Below are 23,715 nucleotides of genomic sequence, written 5' to 3'. Positions count from 1 at the left end.
TTGATATCCAAGACAGAAGACCCAGATAATTACTTTCCATCAAGCTAATTAGCACAAGGTACATTCCAGCAGGGTTATCTTGAACAATATAAGGGTTTGTCCAGAAGCATGTTGCACTGGCTCATTTTAAAAGGCTTTCTCGAAAGAACTTCCAAGTGAATTGTACTTCATACATCAGGATAGGAAGACTCTTACCACACTGTCTTTAGCTGTGTCCAAACTTTGCTACCTAATGTGAACACTTCACTTGCTCACACTAAGGTCATCTGGCTTTACCAAGACCCATGCCAGGGCCATTCATAGTGCATTATTGTGTACTATGATCTAATGCAATCCAAATTAATTTGGGAGTGCTTTGACTTTTGGTATGAACAGCACTGATGTTAGTGCACAGACAAGATCTCCAAGCTAATAACTAAATTCAGTTAAATGAGCCTTGATACCAAGTCTATTTATGGTTGCGTCCCAGCATTTCTGTGCCATGTCTATGAAAGGAAGTCACATAGTCTTTTTCAGTATTTTGCCTCACCCAAAGTGAGGGGACTAGTAAACCTCATGATACACTTTCCATGCACGCACTTTCTAGACTCTTACCTCACACCACAATTCATTGTTGATGTCATATGCATAGCTCTCTATAGCATCATGACTTTCCAGTACAGCTTTAACTCTGTGTTCTTCCAATTCATCAGAACTTTTCTTGTCGTCCTGAGCTTGTTGACTGGACAAAGGAGCATAAGTCTCATCCTGAGTTGCAAGTGACTCTGGGTTGCTTTCATGCAATGCAGCCTCTTCCTGATCTGGGATGTCATCATCATCCCCTTCTTTATCATCATCACTCTCATAATCAACCTGTGGAACGAAGGAAAAGATCACTTTTCATCTGATCAAGCATGTATGAAATTTTTGTTTTTACATATCCATTCTGTGTTACTTTCTATTGGGTGGTTTAACTCTCTTCCCTTAAGATATGGCAATGCAGGAAAAATAATATATGCATATAAACTAGGGATGTTTGAGGAATCTGCTTTGGACAGAAAATCTGCTGGAATCCCTGGTTTCAGCTTCCCAGACTCCTGCCTGCTTTGCACTGGCCCAGAAGTTCTGTTCCTAGTGAGCACACCTGGATTTGTGGAACACTTGCCAGGACTCGAACCCCATGCGCTGTGCAACCAGTGCCATTCTTTCCCTCACACCACTGCCACTAGCAGCGGTGACTGAGGAAGAAGACTGGCCACAAGAAATGGCAGCTGGGGAAGGTTACCAGTTGCGTAACCGGAGCTCTGCAAAAGCTTGTGGACTTCTTCCGGGTTTGACTTGCTTCCTTGGAGAGGGAAGAACTTCAGAAGAAGTCCAACAGGCAGGTGCAAACTGGACTCTGGACAGGCTTGGCGCATCCCTAATACATGCAAACATAAAAGCAAATTATATATAAAACTAAGTGTTTATAGATAACATGCCATTTTAATGTAAATATTCCAAAAATCTGAAGATTTCAGGGCAGTACTCCAAATGCATGATGGTACCCACAAAGCCAGGCTCAGGCACTCAGTAGGCCATTTTCCCTCCTTAGGAGGAAAAAAAGCCTATGGAGCACTGGGGAAAAAATGGCCCTCTACCAAAAACAGGTGGAGTGAGAGCAGGATTCCTGGTGGGAGTGGGCCTCATCCTCCTCTGAGGATGGAATTTTTATTAGGGGAGACTTTTCACTCCCTATAAAAGCTTATGAGGATTTGCTCCATAGGTTCATACAGACAGCATGAAAATACCTCCTGCTGAAAAACTGCAGAAGGAGGTAGGAGAATTCAAGGATCCTGCAAGGCAACAGACTCCTTGGTGGGGGAAGGACTGCATGTTCTCTCTAAATAGTTTTTGGAAGGGGGTTTTTTCTTAACCCAAGTAACAGACCTAACATTTTTGTGATTGGTCATCAGGCAGTTTTTGGTGATGCCCAGGGCACTTTTTAAAAATGCTAAATTCCACACCACAACATTAACAAATTCCTTTCCCCACACTATGGCATGTTCTGTCAGGTGTAAGATCCCAACAGGCCAAAATTTTGTATGATTGCTCTGTTAATTATGTATGTATAGAGATGCCTTTGATATCGGAGTCCATCAAAATCCTTGGGTGGGTTATTTAAATTTCTACTTCATGCCACACTATACCCTGCATTAGGATTTTACCAGTCTATGACAAGAGACCGAAATTTGCAACACAAGTCTTCATTCCTAAATAGGGAATGGGTGGATAAGAGTTTCAAATACAGTTCCTACAGAGTACATTTTCACAGTAATTCTGGCTAACAAGGTTTATAACCAAGTATTAGAAGCTTCACAAAGATAACATTTAATTTATCTGGCACCATAAATTCTGATTTCTCTTTCAACTGAGGTGGACAGGATTATCCAAAACAAAAAACTGCTTATTTTTCAAACTCAGAACTGGATATACATTACCATAAGTCCTGTGATGGACAGAAGTTATTTCAAACAACCTATCCTATTGGGAAGTCATTACCTCCTCTTCCTGTTTTGCTTTGCTTTTTACATCTGAAGCATCAGCATCCCCTTCACCTATTTCACCATCAGGAACTCTCTCCTGTTCCTCAGCTTCAGCTTCATAGTCATCCTAAGCCAAAAGAAAAGGAATGGGTCTAAAATCCACTGTTTGCATGGGGTATTTTGGTTCCCCTTCGCAGAGTCTGAAATAAATTCCCCATTCCTAGTTAAACATTACATTTCAGTAGTCTAGTTTAATCCAATTTTATACAGAAGGAAATGAAGCTGCTTCCCACTAATCAATGTTGCTTTGTAGAGTCTCTTATGGAAGCCGGCCAGCTAGAAGAACCTAAAGGCTCAACTTATGTTGGAGTGGTGCAACACGTAACCCTCTTGCTGTTCAGAGCACCCCCATTCCCTCTCCCATCCAATTCCCAGTGATGGCATGGTCATGACTGCAGCAAGCTCTTGCTTCTGGCCCTTCCTGCTTTCTTCCTGAAGCTCGTGCTGTGAAGACTTTGTTGGCTCAAATACAAGAGCCTCAACATGCTGATTCCAAGAAGAAGGAGGGGCCATGTGGGTCACATGGGAGGGATTCTGAGCAGGAGAAACAGGGAAGAAAGAGATGGGCCACCCTGGAGGGGCAGTCATTGTGCTTAGGCTGTGGCTGGAGATTGAGCTGCCTGTGATTTCTGGGGTGGCTCAAACTTGCGGAGGAACACCAACTCTGAGTCATATCGATTTTCTCCCTCATTTCTTCATCCTTGTTTTCCAGCACGCAGTTTTGCTTCTCCAAATTTGCAGAGAAAAAAACTCTGAAATCTCATATTAGTTTTCTCCCTCATTTAATGGTTTCTTAAATATATTAACTGTGTATATTAAATTAAATAAATATATTGCAGACACTTTAATCTACGACACGGAAATGTAAATCACTGTGTGGCCCTGGGTTCTGTGTTAAAGTTCTCATGTGGCCCTTGAGGTATGAAATGCTGGACCACCCTGATTTATGCTAAAATACCTTAAACCATATTGTCAGACAAACAATTTTGGTCATCAACTACTCAGTCACATCAGCTATGAAAATCTTGTTTTACAATACATGCATGCATTCAAAGAACAGCATGAAATATTTATATGAAAAATGCATTAAAATGCCGAAGAAAGAATATTCTTATATAATTTATGCATGTAAATGGTTCCTGGACGTTTAATATAGCAACATTTGTTCCAAGGATGAACTTTGTGAATAAAACTTTCCTCCAGCTTAGGCAAACATTCTTAATAAAAAAAATCAACTAATTGGGCTAGATCCTTACCTTGCTTTCCAGAGATGCACCACCTTCCTCAACAACTTCTAAATCCCTCTGGAGTGCTCTTCGAGTGCTGACAGTGTTATAAGATGCTAACTTCGAACTTTTCCTTTTAATAGTTTCCAGCAAGATTTTAAAGAATCTAGGTGGAAGGCAGGGAAAAACCACAATGCAAATCGCCGTGTCTGGATTCTATACTAGGCAACTTTACCATCTAAGTTAGGCAAGTCCTCTGCCTTGATCCAGTCAGTTCAGAGGACAAACAAGGGGAATTTCTTTTTCAAGTTACTTTCATAATAAAATTATGTGGATTTTCCCATTCTGAAAGCCTTGATTTTCTTTCTCTGAAACAGCAGAGTAGCCTTTAATAGGGCTTAGATCATATGTATTATTCTTTTCTTAAAATGTTACAATATTGCATTTTAAATTATACAATTGAAGGATTAAAATAAGATGACAGAAGAGATAAGTGATTATTGTCTGAACAAGTCTAGCTATAGCCCAGATGAGAAACATAAATGGCCTAGAGAGCTACAGCTACTGTGTATTACAGAATTGCAATAAACTAGATTTTAATAAAATATAGCATTATTGTATATACAAATCACAGACATATACATTTATTGAAGCATTTTATCAGTTAATAGAAAAAGGGACCACTATAAAGAACCATAAAATACTTCCAAACAGCTAAATTTAAATTGGATGTATTTTTCTTTAACTTCGTATACAGAAAATTAATTTGAACATTTTAAAAGAGGAATTTCTTTCTTATTAACTGGTAAACTCCCAAATATGTTTAAAACAACTCACAAAAAGAAGATGCAGTTTTGCATTTAAAACCCATAGTTTTAGAATTTCATGATTAAAGGCTCAGCTGAAATGCATAAGAATATGGACAAAACCAAGCTTGTTCTCTAACTGTAGCATTTAGATAAACTCCAGGGAAGCAATGGGCAGAAAAGAATACTGACCTTGATTCCATATAATGAAGAATGTCCTTTGGCTTCAAACATTTCTCTTCCCGATAGCATTCATATGGCAAAAGACTAAATTTAATGGTGTAGATACGGTGCTTGTTCAGCATACCCTCCAAACACAGAGCCTCTCTGATGTCAACTTTTTGTAACAGCTGCAACAGTAAGAAGAAATCAGAATTTCAATATCATAACCTAAATCATAAACTATTCCCCCTTTTCATCTATAAGTAGGCACACAAATGCTTTTGCTTTTTTAGATAACAAATTCTCATACCACATTTCTCAACGTGTGGTTTGACCATGATCTATGAATGCATGTAAAGAATTTCTGTGAAACAGAACTTACCTCGCCTAAGCACACTCTGGTAAGTTGCTTCTTGAGCCTTTTCACCCTCTTGTGTGCTTTCTTGGTATTAAGTACAGGAACACTCATCATAGGGGTTTTAATATTAGCACTGGCTACCATTAGGATCTCACGCAACCTTTAAGAAAGAATTGTACATTTTAAAAATACTAAACACTGAACATTCCTACCTGGTGAACATCTGTTCTCTTCATAAATAGGACAGTCATTCAAAAGAAAGTCAGTCTTCTGTAATCAGGAGCTCTCCAGATGTGTTGGACAACAATTCCCATAATCCCCACCTATCCTTCTCCCAACAAAGGGCATCCATCAGAGATGCCAAGGCCAATTGTGTACCAAAATCAGTCCTGCATCCAGGATGAAATGGATCCAGATAGTCAGTTTCATTCAGGACTACCTGCAGCTGAGATACCATTACTCAAGTGCATTATTAAGAAATGGGGTAATTATGACTGGATGATAGTTGGCATAAATTTCTGGACCAAGGGAGTTTTTTTCAGGAAAGGTCACACAACTGCCTCTTTCAAGGCAATAGGAACCACACTGTCATGCAGTGATTCATTCACCACTCCCCTGACCAAACTGGTCAGTCACCTGCAAGGTAGCTTGAATAAGCCTAGAAAGGTAAGAGCCAAGAAAGCATGTGGTGGGTCATACAGGAACAAGCATCTTACCCACATCCTCAGGCTCCAAAACCTGAAATTTGTCCCATAAAACATGATACAATGATGCACTAGACACTATACCAGTGGTGGCAAACCTATGGCATGTGTTCCCCAGAGGGCATGCACAGTCCTCTCTGTCGGCACACGAGCCAAGTCGTCCCAGCACTGCCCCAGCTGCCGAGCACTGGATAATAGCAGACATAGCGGCCATGCGCATGCTCGGAAAGGAGCAGTGGTGTCAGGCAATGATGTCACAAGCCACGACTCATTAGCCGCGACTCGTCCGAGCTTTCGCATGGCTGGTCAGTGCACTGCCAGGGATAGATAGATAGATAGATAGATAGATAGATAGATAGATAGATGCTTGGACTGGCTGTTTTCAGGTTTTATTGTAGTGTTGGCACTCTGCAATAAATAAGTGGGTTTTGGGTTGCAGTTTGGGCACTCAGTCTCTAAAAGGTTCACCACCACTGCACTATACCAATAGAAGATGAGTGATTTTATCTTCGCAACACCTACAAAGTGGGCCTCTAAAGTATTCCAGTACTGGGTTAGATAAAGTAACCCCAGACCACTTGGAAAAGCTCCACTGCACAGGGTCGCACTGGAGGCAACAAATCAGTACTTCTTTGCTGTCTTCACTGCTACAGCGAAGGCACAGATAAATGCTCTTACATGCGTGCTATCATCTTTATGGCAACTCTTATCCCACTTAGGTTCCAGCAGTCTTCTGAGACAGAGTAAAATCTTTCAGGATATTTAATGGGAGAATGATAATTTTGAAAAAATCTGGAATCTTTGCCATCTAGCAGGTAGTACTGCCATTAAAGATGTAGACCTTTCCAGTATGATATTTATGTACATATGGACCAGTAGTAATGATTTCAATTACTAAGTTCTGTTTACTGATGAAGATATACTTCCACAGGTTAACCAGTGACCAGCTATGATAGATAGCGTCATAAAAACGTTGACCCAGTGTGGGTTAGCTGTGAAAAAGGATAGCACAGAATTCGGACGCACTAGGCAGACTCATTGACCTTTTCTCTCCATATCCAGTATAGCACAGCTTGAAGAAAGACACAGAATATGTTCCTTCTGGAGCAAAGTACTCAACATTAGAACAAAATGGGGCATAACATCACCATACCTTGGGATACCTAGTGTAACATTCATTTCCCCTCTTCCAGCGAAATGAAAGGTGTTCAATGTCATCTGTGTGGAAGGTTCCCCAATACTTTGAGCAGCAAGAAGACCCACAGCTTCTCCTGGGTCACAGAGTGATTGTTGCCATTTTAAATGCAGCAAGTCCTTTAATCTGAAAAAATTAAGGATTGGATCATATTGTTGTAAACCACCCCAAGACATCTGTGATGTGACAGTATAAAAAGTTTCAAATAAATAAATAAAATCATCTAGATTCATATTCTGTAATTCTGTAAAAATATACTTAAAGCAATTTACTATAAGTGGGATAAACACAGAACAGTAAACAATAAAACAGTATCAAAATGATAAATTGCAGCAGACTAAAATAATATTTCAAGGCATTAAGAGTTCTGGAATGTTCTTTCAAAGAGCACAATCTTCACTGCGCTGTAGGAGTGCTGTTCAGGAGTGCTGAATGTACTGACCCTAACCCTTTGCTAGGGCCAAGACTTGCCCAAAGGATGCCCCCATTCACTCTATGCTAAGGCCATAACTTTACTACAACTACAACAACAACAGAACACCTTGCTACATCTTTTAAATGCCAATTCATGCTTTCATCTAACTCCACTTCCTTTACTTCCTACTCGTATGTACACTTACCTGGGACTAAGTCTTTGAACAGTTTTGCGTTTCCCCTATGTCCCTTCCAATCTTTCTGTCAAAAACACTAGGCACACACACACCCACACACACCCACACACCCACCCCTTGGATAGATATAATCAACAGCAGGTTTTGAAAAGTTCTGGAGCTATGGTCCACAAGATAGTAAAAATGCCACTAATTTACATATGCGCTAATGTCCCGGCATGCATGTCTTTAAAGGACCCTGTATCCTAAGGACACCTCCAGTTAAGGAAGAAAACCACAGGCAGAAAGATTCAGTGCATGAGGAAGAGGAAAGAAGAGCAGGAAGCGAAGCTCATAAAACACAAAAATCAAGAGGATCAGGGCTCCTGTACCTTTATCTCAGAAACTGCCCACTGACGGCAGAGATGTAGGGCAAATGGCCTCCTAGAGATATGGGGCTCCAAAAGATTCAGCTTAGTAGGCCACCTTTTAACACCATTTTTGTATACAATGTATATTTTAGGATGATAAAAACTCTGCTGCAGGTGCTACATTATTAGGCAGCATTAATTATTGGCTAAAGCATCGTCAAACTATTACAAGACTATTTCTTTGACTATGAAAGCCAAAGAACATAAAAATACCCTAGAACATTGTTCATTATCTGAAGCTAATAAGCAACAAAATTAGCATAGTTATTGTAAATGGCAACACTGATAATCCTGAAGCCCTCTTTTCGGAGACTATACATTTCAACTCTATTTTTTGTTTTTGATTCATTGTTGTGAACTGACTGGAGAGCTTCGGCTGTTGGGCAGTATAGAAATGAAATCAACAAACTGCAGATAGAGAACCTACTTTAGGAAGCAAAGCAATAGTCATATACTAACAACCTGTTCATGTCAATGAGAGTTTCTGTCACAATTCTATGATATGGATATTTTAAGTGGCAATACTCAAGAGACCCAAGATGTCCCTGACAGCAGATCAAAGTAGAAACATGTGCTGTTCTAAACCACAAATCAAGGGAACAGGAGCGCTTGCCTGTCACTGTGAATAAAATTAGTACCTTTGAGAAGAAAGTTCAGATTTGCTGTAGCTGCAACGATCCTGAATGTCCCACTCTCCAAGGAAGCTTTCTACATCATTTTCAAATATTTCTGACACAGATGCAAAACAGATGTCTGGTCGCCAGACAGCAAGGCTAGGATCGGGACATTTTGCTGCCTTCTTTTGATACTTATTCCTATTCTTCTCACTCAATTCATACCACATCTTCAACAGCTGAAATTGACAGCAGAATTCAAAAGTCCAGCATGAGTATTTTTTCAAGTAATATATCCAAATTTCTTATACTTGTGTTTATAAGATTCTGCAGCTGTGGAATAGAAACAAATTATTCCCCTTATATTTACAAAAAAGTCTATTCAACAGTTATGAATTACTGTAATAAATTGCTTTTGGAATAACCTGTAGAGTTGCAGGATCCCGACCATTTACAAGTTCTCCTGTAGCAATCTGTGCTTTTATACCAGCCATTTTTTTCTGGGAAAACAGCAAAAAGCCTCCTTCCCTTCTCATCAAAGGCTGTTGGTGCTTGACTTGCCATCTCTTGATCAACCCGAACTGTGTGTTTGCTTGCTGATGGTCCATTTTTGATAGAATTTCTTTTAAGTGCTTTGATTTCTCCATCACCTGTAAGGAATAAAGAAAATCAAAGTTCCATCATTAAACTACAAGTTTCTTAATTAGCAAAATAGGAGATAAAGCCCATCAGTATGTACAGTGTGATTCTGAGATTAGCTTGGCCAGACCAGACAAGAGAATTTGTTAAGAGATATGCTTTGGAAAAGATAAATTCTTTTTCTGGGACAAGTTCTGGGCAAGAACTTAATGGCATCCAAGACCAATAAAGCATCATCAATCTCCTTAGAGAGAGCACATGGTCATAAAAGTTGGCCTAACTCTGTGCAGAAGGGGAAAGCTAGCACAGTGAAGACTTTAACATTATTTCTATTGTAGCTGAGTTAGCCACAGCACGAACAACTGTCAAACCAATAATTTCAAATATCTTTTTGATGCATCCTACATGGATGATGGCATTGCAGACATTGACTCAGTTCATACAACATGACAAGCCAGAGCGTTTTTATTGTTTAAACACCACCATTGTGTCACCCAAACACAGTTGCAGCATTTTAGCATGGTATGCTTGGCCCTTGGAAAACATTATAAGAAACAATTTGTTCCATAATTTCCGCTTACCATGGATTCAAAAATGCTCCAGGTCTTCCTACAGAAGTTTGTCCCTGGACCATCAGTTGCCTCCCAAAAAAAATACAGAGGTAATTTCAGAAGAACCTCCACAGGGTGAGAATGCACCTTGTGGAAAGATGCACAAGAAGTGGCTGATGCACCACCAGGGCTCTCCAGCAAGCAGCTAAGCAGGATATCCACTTTCCCAGAAAAAGGAACAACATTACCAGTAATGGCTAAGCAATCCTTCTTCCCCTATCTCTACATTCAGCTGCATTCATATTCTTTTCTGTAGTATAGTTCTATCTGCCTAGCATAAAGGTCTGATTGTCTGTGTCAGAGATTCCTCTTGGAGAAATTGTGACAAACTCTCCTTGTCTGGGTTATGAAAATGCAAGATAAAAGTGGGGTCTATCAATGGAGGAAGATGAACATCTTGAATCATAATAAAAAATCAGAAGACTTTAAATTGACACATATGTGGCATAAATATAGATGAGTCTCAGGAGAATGGGTGGGATTTTCTTCAATGAATGACAGTTTCTTACCAAATTTCCCTTGACTAACTAGCATCATTTCCCCTTTTCCTTTCCCCACTCCACCTCGTTTTCCTCTTGAATACTCCAATATGCCTTTCTCAGCAGGTATCTGAGGCAGGGAGATAGTCTTGGTGTGTGTGGCAGTTGTTGTTCTCTGCCTTCAGTCTCCTGAACACGGTAGAGTCCTTTTTGTTCCAGAAACAGTACTGGCCCCATTGTAATGGCTAATATGTATGCATTTCTTTTGCAATTTTGATGTGCTGCACATTAAATTTTTAACATGTGCTAGAAGAACATTCAATGCCCTCTGTATGGGATCTGGTGTTTCTCTTTTGCCATTGTTATGTCTGCCCATTCCTGTTTTGAACGCAAAACTGCTTTGGTCAGTTTTGCCTTCAAATGTCAGTGCAAAATATACTCAGGGAGCTTCTCCATTCCGCCCCTCCCCCTTCTTTTGCCTTTTTCCAATACAGAAGCAGCATTGGAAGACTTGAAAAGTAAGGAAGATGAGATTTGTAAATAGCAGGTTCCACTGCATAGTCAGATATGCTTTGCACAACATTGCATCAAATTTCAAAGACTCATTCCAGTGATAAAGAGCCAGACATATGAGGGAATTTGATTTTTAGACCAGATTTTTTGAATTCCATGCCAATTTTCCAAGAGCCCTGTGTTGGAGCTGGGGGCAAGCAGAACATAGCATCTTCACTGGGATGCTTTCACATGAAGATACCTTGTTACTTCTGCAGCTAGCATCTGATGATGATGTCTGCCAGGAGTAAAACTGCACGCTTGCTTCACTGATAGCCCAGCAACTCATCAAGAGTTGATGTACAGTTCCGATGGATGATCAATTTTGCACTACTTTCTGCATGTCCAGGGTCACCCTTGGAATAGGTAAGTCTACCATATGTGAGATCTTGTGAATGAGCTATACTTAGCAAACATACGTGTGCAGTGTGCCTTTGGATGCTTAAAGGTGTGAAGGAAGCCCCTTGCTAGCTGTAGAGCAGGCAGTTCTCCCAAATGTGATGCTGGTGTGCTACATCCTGCAAAAAAAAATGTGAGGGGATAGGAGATGTTTTGTTAGCAGAGAACCCAGAACCTATTGGAGCTGGTGCCAAAAGTGATGCTGTGGCAACTGACATCAGCTCCAACCAGCCCACCCCCAACACTCTCTGAACTCACCCACACCAACTGTAGCTAGGTGTGAAGCATGTGCGATCCATGAAGATATTTCTCAGTGGATCTGGGAGAACTGCCTACAAAAGTGCTGTCCATAAGGCCAAGGCATTTATTCCAGAATGGATGCAACACTTTTGCTCAGAAGTTGCAATGGTAGAGTGGCCCTATGCTGACTTCATGTCATGTAAATGCAGGTGGTGGATCTGGCCAAGGTGCATTATGTGTTGTCCTCAAGCAGGTCCGTGCTCTTAGCACAGTGCTCAGTGCGAACTATAGCATGTAGGTTATTATTATGGTAGGGAATGGAAATTGGATGGCCCAACTGAAGAAGTAACAATCCTGTAACCAGCACCTGGACACATGCTAGCATGGGAAAGAATGGTAGGTGGAGACAATTAGATTGGAGGCATAGCAACCAGCAGAAGATTTTTTAATTGTTTTTATCAAAACAAACAAAACAAAAACACAAAATAACAACCATAAAAACATATAGGTACACAGTAACAATCCTAGATACACTGAATTTGGTCTTGAAGATATTAAGAATTATTTTGAAGATACAATACCCTGCAGCTTTTATATGAACAAATCTTGTTCAGAAACCAATACCCTCTCTTATGTTTTTATAATAAAGATATGCTTTACTACAAATGCATGCCTTTGGCTGGAAGGGTTTGGTTTGGGTTTGGGATGGTTTGTGCACATCAACATAAGGAATGCAATGCGTTTTAACTGGGTTGTATTTTCTGGCAATGGAGAAAGAAGCAGGTTTGGGAGGTGTGGGAGAAGAGTAAGAGAATCTGCATTGTGGAAAAATAGGCAGTGGAGAATGGAGGAGATGAAGTTGCTAAAGAGGGGCATAGCAGAGACTGGCATGAGAGAATGGAGGGAGAAAGATGGGGGAAGTGCATGGGAGGATAGAAGGCAAAGGGTGCTAGAGAAAGGTGCAGAGAGGGGGGTGTCAGGTGAGATTAGGATGAAACCTAGCAGAGCCCATTCCTCTTGTATTCACCTACTTCCTCTCCTCTTTGGCCCCGTCTTGCAAAGCAAGCCAAGCCAATAGGAGGTCCATGAATACTCATGGAACGAAGGCGGTGCAGCCAGCCAGCAAACTTCTTCCATGTCAGATGCAGCAGCACAAAGGATGCTGCAGGTGGTATGGAAGAGGAAATGCTGCATGTAGTGGTCATGGGGGGCTCCGTTCCTAGTGAGCCCCACACAACCAAGCTTCTTCCACATCAGGTGCAACAAAATGGCTGCTATATTTGGCCAGAAGGGGGATGCTGTTAGCCCTGGGGCAGGGATCCATTCCTTTCAAGCCGCACATGACAGCTAGCAATGCCCCTCTGCCATGTCAGGGACAGCAGCACAAAGGCTCTTCCAGGTGAGGCAGAAGAGGGATGCTGCTTGTGTAGCACATGGGGTTCAATTCCTGGCAAGTGCCCCACAGATCCTGGTAAGGTTCACCAGGAACTCAGATTCCTGGCTACTACAATGCTAACAAGAGTCTGAGAAGTTGAACCCAGGAAATCTGACAGCCTGCCACCCTCAAATATTTCTCACAGGTCACTGGTGTCAGGGAAGCTGACAAAAAAGACAAGTCTCTGTGTCTGGTTAAAGTGAGCAGTGGGAGAAGAAACTCTGATGCACAGAGGGAGTGCAACAAAAATGGTGATCTCCATAGGAAGGGCTAGTAATTGAAAAGAACATTTAGCCGAAGAATGTGGGAAAAAACAGAGGGGTGACAGAGGACATCCACTGTGAACGCTGCAGACCCATTAGAAAGAGGCAACTACATAGGCAGGGAGCAATATATCTTGGGTTTGAATTTCAGGCATGATGGCTTATGGGATATGCACCAACAGTGGAAGGCTGGAGTGGGGTTTGTGTGTGGAAACCTCAATAACCACTTGATCATATGTTGGGTAGAACATGGTAAAAATCATGAACCAGGGTAACCATGCAGGTCTGCTTGTCATGATGTACAAACCTGCCCATGTAGTGCTCCACAGGCATGATAAAAGACTGACCAAGAAGGGAGGTGCCTCTTAGTGCCTCACAGAGCATTTCTTTGTTCTAAAGAACCTGACTATTAATGGATGGAAAACAGATAACTCACCCTATCTGGATGCAGCCTATAACCCACTTTTTGCTTTTAAAAAAGGCAAAAGCAAAGCACTGACCCCTACCTTGTGGTTATCTGCAATGAAAGGAAACTGCTTGGGTTGCAAGAATGGTGTCTTGGGGATATCCAGCCCATCTTCTCCATAGAGAAACTGAATCACACTGCCATCACTGTCTCGCACCGTCAGGTCATAATGAACTATCAGCCCTTCCAAATGTTTTATGATACACCTGGGCAAAGATTAGCACATGAGAGGGAGGACCATTTTAGGTTTCTAACCAAAACTGCTTTTTCCAAATCAACATTAAAGAACTCTGCAAGGATGCCCCAAAACCTTACAAAATGCAGCTGGTCAATTAATGAGTACAGAAAATGTATCTGCTCATGAACAAGTAATCCTCTGTTGAAGAAATCATATTTAAGAACACTTTCCTACAGCTGTTTTAACAGCATGGAGCAGGAACAGCATGACTGTTACAAAGCAACGCTTACCTTTGAAGGTATCCAGATCGGCTGGTTTTGACAGCGGTATCCACTAGACCTTCTCTACCAGCCATACAATGGAAGAAGAACTCCTATGGCATAATTATAATTTCTGTGAGAAAAAGAAACTTCTCGCTCATGAGCAGTTAGCAGCATGTTAAGACTCAGTTTAAACCAGGCTTCTAAAAAGCCATATTAAAAAAATGTACTTCGAATGTCCTTCCTGCTCTTAAGATATAGCAATCAAACAGTAGGCACAAAGCTTGGAGAAGAGAAACTAAGGTGTAAGAACTTACTGAAGGTTTAATTCCAGTGAGAAATCTACTTGTTACAAATCCTCCTGATTTAGGGGAAAAGTCATATGGCTGGAAACACGGCAGTGATTTACCAGATGTCATCAGTGGAGGTCTTCGACCTTCTAACTCAATCTGACCCAGCAGGCATGAAATCTTTAAAAAGCCGGAGAGAGGGAGAGGGAGAGCATAAGCCACAAATGCCAGTGTAAAAACAAATGTGTAACTGGAACTAATCTGTTATTACAATAAGCATGACTTGGTTCTTCAAATAAAATAATAGCTGTTTCGAAACATTGTTGTTACGCTATACTGTTAATTCCTCCATACACAACAATTTTGTCTTATGATGTCCTGTATTTTTACTGAAGTAATCTGAAATAATAATTTCCTGTTATTCATCTCTGACATTTTCCCCTTCAAATACTAATAACAGGAAATAAATATAGGTAGACAGAGTCTTCATTAGTGTCCTTAAATAAGAATGTGCAGAATAGAATGATTTGTGGTAATGTGTTTTAAACAGGATAGCAGGAACCACTGCTATCAAGTTACTATACACAGCTTTCCCAGTTCTGAAGTCCACTGTGAATGTTGTGGAAATGTCTAAAACAAGATTAATACCTTCCAACAAAATTGGTCTTGCACACTCCAGTAAGCCACGCATCTCAGAGAGGTGAAATGTAGAGTGTTCATGGGTGCCAAGCTGTGTATAAAAACACAGCTTGGAGAATGTCATGAGATCCTGACAGGCATGCTTCATGAAGGGTTGAAAAACCCTTGCATAACCCTAAAATCAGGCCATGGTGATATGAGGGCTGTTTATCCCTTGTATAATTCATGCTTGCCAGGTCTGCATGGGGAGGGGTGCATGTTCAAAAGGGTCACAAGCCTCCTGCAGCCTCCTTGTGGGTTAAATAACCCAGTGTGGGCTCTCTTGTCATGTTAGCATCTCTAGAATTTGCTTTATAAAACAGAAGTTGGTTCCTGAATTTAAAATGTCTTTCAACGAACTAAATGAGCATATGTCAATTACAAAGTTTGTTGATTTATTATTACATTTGAATTTGTTTTTTGTTGTGGAGTACCTGGAGAATTCTGTTATAGTGTGCTCCTTAAATATTATTAACATATAAAAAGTACCTGCATAGTATTCACAGTAGAGCCTTTGGCTCCTGATTGCACCATCAACTGCAAATTATTTTCTGGAAAACTCCGGTGAAGTCCAAGAGGCATACACACCTATATGTTTTTAGAAAATGAAGAAAAAAATGAAGTCACTATTGACTCAAAGGTAACTTTACGAGAGATCAGCAAAAATTAAAAAATTACAAATCTCAAATTAGGTGTTACCAACACTCAGAAAACAAACATTATTGTATGGTAGGAGCTAGTGTGGTCCAGTGGACAGAGATGTGGATTGGGGCCATGATGGATTGAGTTTAGACTTCAGGGACAGTAACCAGTGCAACACAAGCACTAATATACACTACACAGTGCTAGCTAAGTTACAATGACTGTAACTTAGCTTAGCACAATGGGTTTTCTGGGTAATTCCATCATGCCACTTGGAATCAAAGAAGAGTAGAGCGGGAAGAGACCAAGTAGGCCATCAGGTCCAACTTCCTGCTCAAGGCAGGACCCTTAAATTAAAGCATCCCTAGCAGATGGCTGTCCTGCTGCATCACGAATTTCTGCAGGATGGAAGAGCCCACAACCTCTCTAGGTAATTGATTCCATTGCTGTATTGCTTCTAACAGCCAGGAAGTTTTTTCTGGTGTTTAATCAGAATCTAGGTTCCTTTAATTTGAGCCCACTATTCCAGGATAATCACGAAGGGATCCTGCCCTTCCTCTCTGTAAGTCTTTCAAGTACAAGTGCTATCATATCCTCCCTCAGTCTTCCCTTCTCAAGGCTAAACATGCCCAATTATTCCAATCTCACTTCACAAAGCAAAGTTTATCTATGAAGTTCACTCAGTTGTCTTGGGTTCAACCTTACTGGGTTAGTGTGATAATAAAATGAGTTTTTACATTATGGATTATATCCAGTACTGGCCTAAGTTAAGTCCTATCCATTTCAATGTATCTGCTATAGGTAGGATACTGAATACAACCCCATGCCTCCCTAGCCCCCTAAAAGGAGGCTGAGATAAAGTATAGATTCCCGATGGGAAACTTCTGAGAAATCCTGTATGTTAAAAATAAAGTGGGAATAGACAAACAGAATAATCTCAAAGTTCTCAATGCAAACCTTGTTAATTTCATTGCTGTGATGGTTAACTTCCTCTTTGAATTTCAGATCAACCATGTTAAAATCTCTCTGATCTTTGTGAAGATGGGCATCCTGCCATTTGCTTCGGACCTCCTCACATGAGGCAGATAGTGGTAAGTTAAAAGCAGCTTTAATAGCCTGAGAAGAACAAGGCATTTCTAGGTGCCAAGACATATATAATAATACAGGGCTTTTGAAGGCAGACCCCCACCCCCACCCCCACCCCACTCCAAGTATGAGTTTACCTTTGTACCACAGAGAGTACTTTCAGTGATGATCTTGCATCTCTTGCGGTCTGCCCGGGATTTGACCAAAATATCTTCAACTCCTAAAATGGAAAGACGGAGAACGCACATCTTCTCTCATTTGAGAGTCAGTATCAGCCATTGCTGGCACATCCAGGGTTTTTTCGAGGTGACCCTGACCCTGACTCTTTTCTAATAAATCTATGCAAACTTTGTGCTGCATTTGGCTAAACAATTATTTTATTATGAACTATTATGAGCTTTAAAAAATATGTAGAAAGTGCTGATCCTACCAAACAACTTAACATCAGAATAAATTTGCCATTACACTGAAATTAAACAATAAACTCATTATTTCTCATAGCTTTTTAATTAATCAATTGAGCCAGTATGGTATTAGAATGTTGGACTGGGGACCTGGGGAGATCAGGGTTCTACTGCCACTGGGCCATGAAACTCACTGGGGTGACTTTGCATGCTCTCAACCTAACCTACCACACAGAACTGTCGATGTGAGGATAAGAAGGAACCATGTAAGTCACCTCGGGTTCCTCACAAAAGAAAAAAAAAAGGCAGGATTAAAATGCAATGCATAATAATATGTATCTCTCTGAATTATAGTTTAAGGCATCTCATTCAATATTCTGTACCAGAAGTTATTAACAGAACAGATTTCATTTGATGTCCACTCTGAAAATGCTGTAAGTACAGCATTGTACCACTAAAAATTGCACTGCTGCATCACATATCTAGCCCTGGAAAATCTCAGGCTTGTAGCTAGCATGAAGAACTATAAAAACATAATTCACAATAATTCATTATGAAAACTCTTCATCTATAAATACAGAAGATAGTTCACAGAATGAATATCACTAAAGCTAATTAGTATCACTAATGTTCAGAGACCTGGGAAAATAAGTATAACTTTGCCTGGCACCAAAAACTTGACAATGTTGACATCAGATGGACGTCCCTATGGAGGAGTCCATAGACACGGGGCTATCACAGAAAAGGCCTGTTCCCAAACTGATTCTCCTGAGCTCTTCTCAGAGGCAGCACCTAAGGGTGGTTCTTTGAAACTGACCTTAGGGACTGAGTACAGTGAGAGGCAACCAGTAAGGGTGAACCAAAAGCAAGCTGGTTTGCTTGCTTGCTGATTGATTGGACTTTTATCCCACCCCATCAGCCATAAGACTCCATGGGCAGGTTACAAATCAAGAAATATACAATAAAAATACAATTTATATATATATATATTGTCCCATCCCAGTCAACAAACTGATTACCAAATTCTGTATTGCTTAAAGTTTTTAAACAGGCTTCAAAAGCAACATATTGCAGGTTACAAAACAACTGGATCAAGCAGCTATTTGGCAAGTAGCTTGGCAGGGAGATCCAATTAGCATCCTGCAGTGTTGAAATCACACACTGCAGCCCAATGAAGGCAAAAACTGAGCCTGTATCAGTAAAGGTCAGAAAAACACACACACACACTCACACATTGAATACAGAGAGAACCAGCTTATGCAGTCTCCTAACAAGAACATAATGGGCTGTAGCTAATTGGAAGGAGCCATATCTTAGTGGTAGATCATGTGCTTTGGCTAGAGAACGTCCCTGGTTCAGCCTCTTGCACCTCCCTGGAGCACAAGGATAGAATCCTGCCTGAAATTGTGGAGAGCTGCTGCCAATCTACAACAATGGAACAATGCTCTGACTCGGAATAAGCCAGCTTCCTACATTACAGCAAACATATGTGCTTGATTCAAACACTATGTTGTGTGAACCCAGTGATCTCATTCTTGGAGACATTCCTGTCATCGTTTGGGTATTGAGCAACTATTTCTTTCTTTCTAGAGAAACCACAAAGTAAAATACCTCGCTTACCCATTGTAAACCCTTTGTAGAATTGTAAGTAGGCAGTAAAGAGCCGAGCCAAAGCAGTCAAAACCTTTCCACTGGTCTCACTACCATAGACCTCATGGCAGCAGTGAACTAAACCATAGGCAGAACTACCATAGTGAGCTTTATCCAAGACTCCGCAGAGCAACTCTCCATTTCTAATTAAAACCTGAGATGCAAAAGAAAAAGGTAGACTGAAACACCACAATAAATTCATGCTCATTTATATACCAATGTTTTATCAAAACAGTAGAAGACCTGGGCTTATGCATACATAGGCTGAGCCTAGAGCTTATGGGTCTGTATCAGGATAGGCTCATGTGTCATGTTCCTGATCCCAAAAAAAACCCAGGATTTTTTTTTTAAATCCTGGCTCAATTAAAATCACAGCAAAGAACTGTCCATTGACTAATATCATACTGGGGGGGGGGGGTTGTTCTGGATGGCAATGCAGATGCAGTGGAAGGGTCACAACCCTCAAGTGAGGCAGTAGAAATGCTGATCTGGAATCAGTAATAGCCTGGATAAGGGCCAATAATTTGAAAACTGTTCTGAACAGGGTTGCACACTCCACAGAGGATTGGGTCCATAGCCTAGGGATATTCCTGGTTCCAACTTTCTCATTAAATCCCATGCAGCCTCTGTGACTAAGAATGCCTTTCATCAGTTTAGGCCTGGGTACTAACTGCAGCTTCTTTTGGCCAAAAAAGTCTGTCCAGTTATCCACAATATTATAACATCTACTACTGAATATTGTAATACAGTATTCCTTTGTCTGAAAACTTCATTTAGTTCAAAATACAGCTTTCGGGTGTAGACTGGGACTGGTTGGCAAGGGTCAGCAACCTTTAACACTCAAAGAGTCATTTGGACCAGTTTCCCACAGAAAAGAAAACACCAGGAGCCGCAAAACTCTTTTGACCTCTAAAATGAAAATAACACTGCGTATATTTTTACCTTTATGCTATGTATAAAAAAACTATAGTGTGTTGCATTTATGAAACAGATCGGGGTCTGTGCTGTGCCGGCGCATGTCGCAGATCGGGGGCTGTGACGTGTATTTTGAGCAACGGAGCCACAGCAGAGGGATTCAAGAGCCATGTTGTCGACCCCTGGCCTAGGGATATTCCTGGTTCCAACTTTCTAACTGCAGCTTCTTTTGGACAAAAAAGTCTGTCCAGTTATAATATCGTGGATAACAGCTACTACTGAATATTGTAATACAGTGTTCATTTGTTTGAAAACTTCATTTAGTTCAAAATACAGCTTTCGGGTGTAGACTGGGACTCGTTGGTGGGAACATTTGCAATATTGAGAGATTTTCAGTGGCTTCTGGTCTATTTCTGAACACAGTTTGAACTGCTGGTTACACAGCTCACCAGAGAAGTATGGCTGGCTATCATTTTCGGAAAAAATATTTTTAAATATCCTTTATTTTTTTAAAGTAATAAAACATTTTAAAATGTTATAGAGGCTTCATTTGTATTTGAGCATTTTTTTAACCACCCTAAAAAAGAGGACAGAAAATGTGCTTACTACTGCTGGTTTGCTAGACAGCAGTCTTGTCTGTCTTATTTTTTCTGGATATGCATTCCACTTACTGGGTAGGCCTGTGCGTATCTCATATTCCTTACTAAATCAGTAGCTTCTCCCATTTGAGAGGAAGTAGGAAGTGCCACCTAGTTCATCTCCTTGGCTAATTATTTCTTTAACTAAAAAATTAGTCAGGGAGGAGAGTATCAAACTGTTTAGACAAGTACTCTAAGATCGGTAGGAGAAGCCCTGCTCCAGGAACCCACCCTGAGGAGGTAAAGAGGGTGTCCACATGGAGGTGTCCACAATCGCGCCCAGATTGTGGAATGTGCTCCCCACAGAGGTTTGCCTGGCACCGACTTTATACTCTTTTCAGCACCAGGTAAAAACCTTTATATTTACCCATTACTTTAATGATTAAGGAATTTTAAATGGTATTTAATATCAACAGTTGCATTTAGTTTTTGTTGGTGCTATGAATGTTGTTCATTTATTGCTTTGTTTATTGTTTTAAATACTGTAAGCCATCCTGGGATGATTTTTGTATAGGACGGGGTAGAAATATTTTAAATAAATAAATAAGTGGACAAATAAAAAAAAACCCCCAATAAGAATTTATAGGTAATAGGATTCTCCATTCTCCTGAGTTTTAAAGGGAGGAAGGCAGGAAATTGTTCTGGAAGTTGCTGTTTTGACTGCCTCCCAATCACAGAAGCAAACCCTTCTCTCCTCTTGGGTCTGGAGCTCAAGATTGTCCTTTATGCCTAAAACTCTAAAACTTGCTATGGTGTCAGACAAGGTCTAACTCGCCCCTACCAGTCAGGTTAAAACAACATGTATTTTACCTGGCTACCAAGGGCAGCCAAAATATGTGAGCCTATGCAGATGCCAAATATGTGTCATGTGTGCATGCTCCTGTGTGTACAACACATACACAAACACTCATAAATACTGATTCCATACCTGAGATTCACACATAAAATCAAGATCTGGTCCATACATTCTAGAAGCCGGTACTGTCATCCAGGCTTTTGCACCAATTTTAGCTTTCCCAGATAAATTCAGTGGAGCATGATCCTCTGGAATTACATTAATTAGCACTGTAGAAACAACCTGAGATAAAACACTAGATATTAGTAAACTCTTAAATAATTAGTTTTGATAAGCAACTGGTTCCTTCATGACACTTTATTTTTACTTTCCATTTGCAAATGTTTTATTTTCCTATGTGGATAGGAAATTATTTTACACACTTGAATAGTTAATATAATGAACAATACAAACACTTCAAGGCCTTAGAAACAGGTAACCCATGGAAAGGATTCTGGTGCTTTTTAAACATTCTATTATCATACTCAGTTACTGAACATCTAATATGAACTAGATGCTGTACAGAAACAAAAACAAAATGAGTCTCTGCTCACAGGCTCACAATCTAAAAACAAAACAAAACCAGAAGAGAAACTGAAGCAAATGAGGAAAAACAGTGAGAGGATCTAATGTAATAGAAGCATTAGGCAAACAAATTACAACTAACCTACCTAAATTAGGATGATGAGAAAGATGCACGAAGAGCAAGGACTGAGTGCAATATTAGCAGGACAGAACAAGTAGGTAAATCAAACAACATAAAATCCAGGAAAAGAAAAGCAAAACAGAAAAGGATCATGAAGAAGAGGCAGAGTGTCATGGAACTGCTGGGATGGTAAATGAAGCTGTCTTTGCTGGTGGTAGTCAAGAAATGCATTCACAGGTCATATTATTAATCAATTAGTATTATTCCTGTCCTGTTTACAAGATAAATTGCTCCTCCACATTTTTACAGGGAAACAATTTATTTTTTTAAATATATATAATCATGTAACTCCAAATAAAAACAAACACTAAAAACTGTGTCCATTCATTTACTGAGAAAGCACACCTTTACTAAAACACACTATTCAACTTTGAAAAGATGATTTTATGTAAGAAGCCTGGCCATTTTTAATCTACCTGCTTTCCTGTCCATAATGTCTGTGGTTTTATAATGGATGGAGGGAGAAGCTTTACTTTTCCTTTTTTGTCTGTCAGCCCTTGGTATACAAGTTCCACATACTGTTCTCGGGTAAAGAAGGAGCCCCGTGTGGTCATGCTGGTACCAGAGACCATGTGATCTTGGATCAACCCTGCCAATGGTTTTCCATCCTAAGAAATACATTAAACAGGCAGAAAAGAAAGCATCAAACAATACATTAGTAAGACCAGTGGGAAAGGTTTCCGTTCTTTGAACACTGTGATTAATGGATAAATGACAGAAACTTTTGAAACTTGTTCTTTCTCTCCCTATGCAACATGCCCTAGTCCATGATCTTATCACTATTCCTCCTCTTTTCTGGGCACTTACCTAGCACTAGCAATATACAGTGGTACCTCAGCTCATGAACACTTCCGTTCACGACCAAATTGGGTCACGAACAAAAATTTCATAAAAAATTTAACTCAGGTCGTGAACTCCATATTGGACAACAACCACGATCGCGGCCGTCTCTCCCCCTCCCCCGGGGGCAGGGGGGAGATGGCCGAGATCGCACCCGTCTTTCCTGCAGGAGCGCAACCACGATCTTGGCCATCTCCCTGCCACAGCATGAGCGCACCCGTCTCCCTCCCCCAGGGCGCCCCGAGCGCACCCATCTCTCCCTCCCCCAGCGCGCTCATGATCACGCCGTCTCCCCTCCTCCCCAGTGTGCCGGGATGATGAGAGCGTGCAGGGATGACAGACGTGATCGTGGTTGTGCTTGGGGGCGTGGAGAGATGGTCGCATTCGGGGTTTGTGGGGTGGGGAGATGGCTGCGATCTTTGTTGTTCTTTGTCACTTTGCTTCACATTTTTCTAATTAAAAAAATAGTTACAGAAAGGATTAACCTTATTTACATTGAACCTTATGGGGAAATTTAACTTGGGTCACGACCATTATGGATCACAACCAGAGTCCTGGAACAGATTAAGTTCATGAGCCAAGGTACCACTGTAGAGAAATGGTGAAACCTCCACAATACAGCCCTGTGTTAAACAGAGTAATGTTTTGAAGGTGAAACAGAGGATGCTTTTACCTTCTTAGAGTCATTGACAAGGTGCAAGGCTAGGACAAAAGAGAATGCTGTGTGTGCAGTCACCAATATCAGTGGGCAGCATGCTGGGAAACACTGGTGTGAAGGTGCTGTGCCACTCATATTCAGTTTGTGGGTTCCCTAGGCAGCTGTGTGAGCAGGATATAGACCTAGATGGACCCCTGGTTT

General features: G+C 40.7%; 1 protein-coding gene across 2 annotated transcripts in view; it reads right to left on the bottom strand.

The window, feature by feature from the left end:
• The window catches only part of POLR1A (RNA polymerase I subunit A), a 47,671-nt gene that overhangs the window by 6,537 nt on the left and 17,419 nt on the right, over positions 1–23,715 (bottom strand). For both annotated transcript variants that reach the window (XM_044447423.1, XM_044447424.1), the window contains 17 exons: positions 22,433–22,624; positions 21,404–21,553; positions 18,893–19,076; positions 17,006–17,088; positions 16,740–16,898; positions 15,630–15,728; positions 14,490–14,642; positions 14,203–14,285; positions 13,775–13,940; positions 9,076–9,300; positions 8,675–8,889; positions 6,974–7,141; positions 5,141–5,276; positions 4,789–4,946; positions 3,821–3,956; positions 2,521–2,631; positions 595–852 (listed from right to left, as the gene is read on the bottom strand). In XM_044447423.1, coding sequence (XP_044303358.1) covers positions 595–852; positions 2,521–2,631; positions 3,821–3,956; positions 4,789–4,946; positions 5,141–5,276; positions 6,974–7,141; positions 8,675–8,889; positions 9,076–9,300; positions 13,775–13,940; positions 14,203–14,285; positions 14,490–14,642; positions 15,630–15,728; positions 16,740–16,898; positions 17,006–17,088; positions 18,893–19,076; positions 21,404–21,553; positions 22,433–22,624 — 2,676 coding nt within the window. The remainder of the gene's footprint in view (positions 1–594; positions 853–2,520; positions 2,632–3,820; positions 3,957–4,788; positions 4,947–5,140; positions 5,277–6,973; positions 7,142–8,674; positions 8,890–9,075; positions 9,301–13,774; positions 13,941–14,202; positions 14,286–14,489; positions 14,643–15,629; positions 15,729–16,739; positions 16,899–17,005; positions 17,089–18,892; positions 19,077–21,403; positions 21,554–22,432; positions 22,625–23,715) is intronic.

This window comes from Varanus komodoensis, unplaced genomic scaffold (genome assembly GCF_004798865.1).
Source record: "Varanus komodoensis strain SLA01 unplaced genomic scaffold, ASM479886v1 scaffold51, whole genome shotgun sequence".
Classification (NCBI taxonomy): Eukaryota; Metazoa; Chordata; class Lepidosauria; order Squamata; family Varanidae; genus Varanus; species Varanus komodoensis.
The sequence above is the reverse complement of the archived record's forward strand: the minus strand, read 5'-3'. Positions and strand labels throughout refer to the sequence as shown.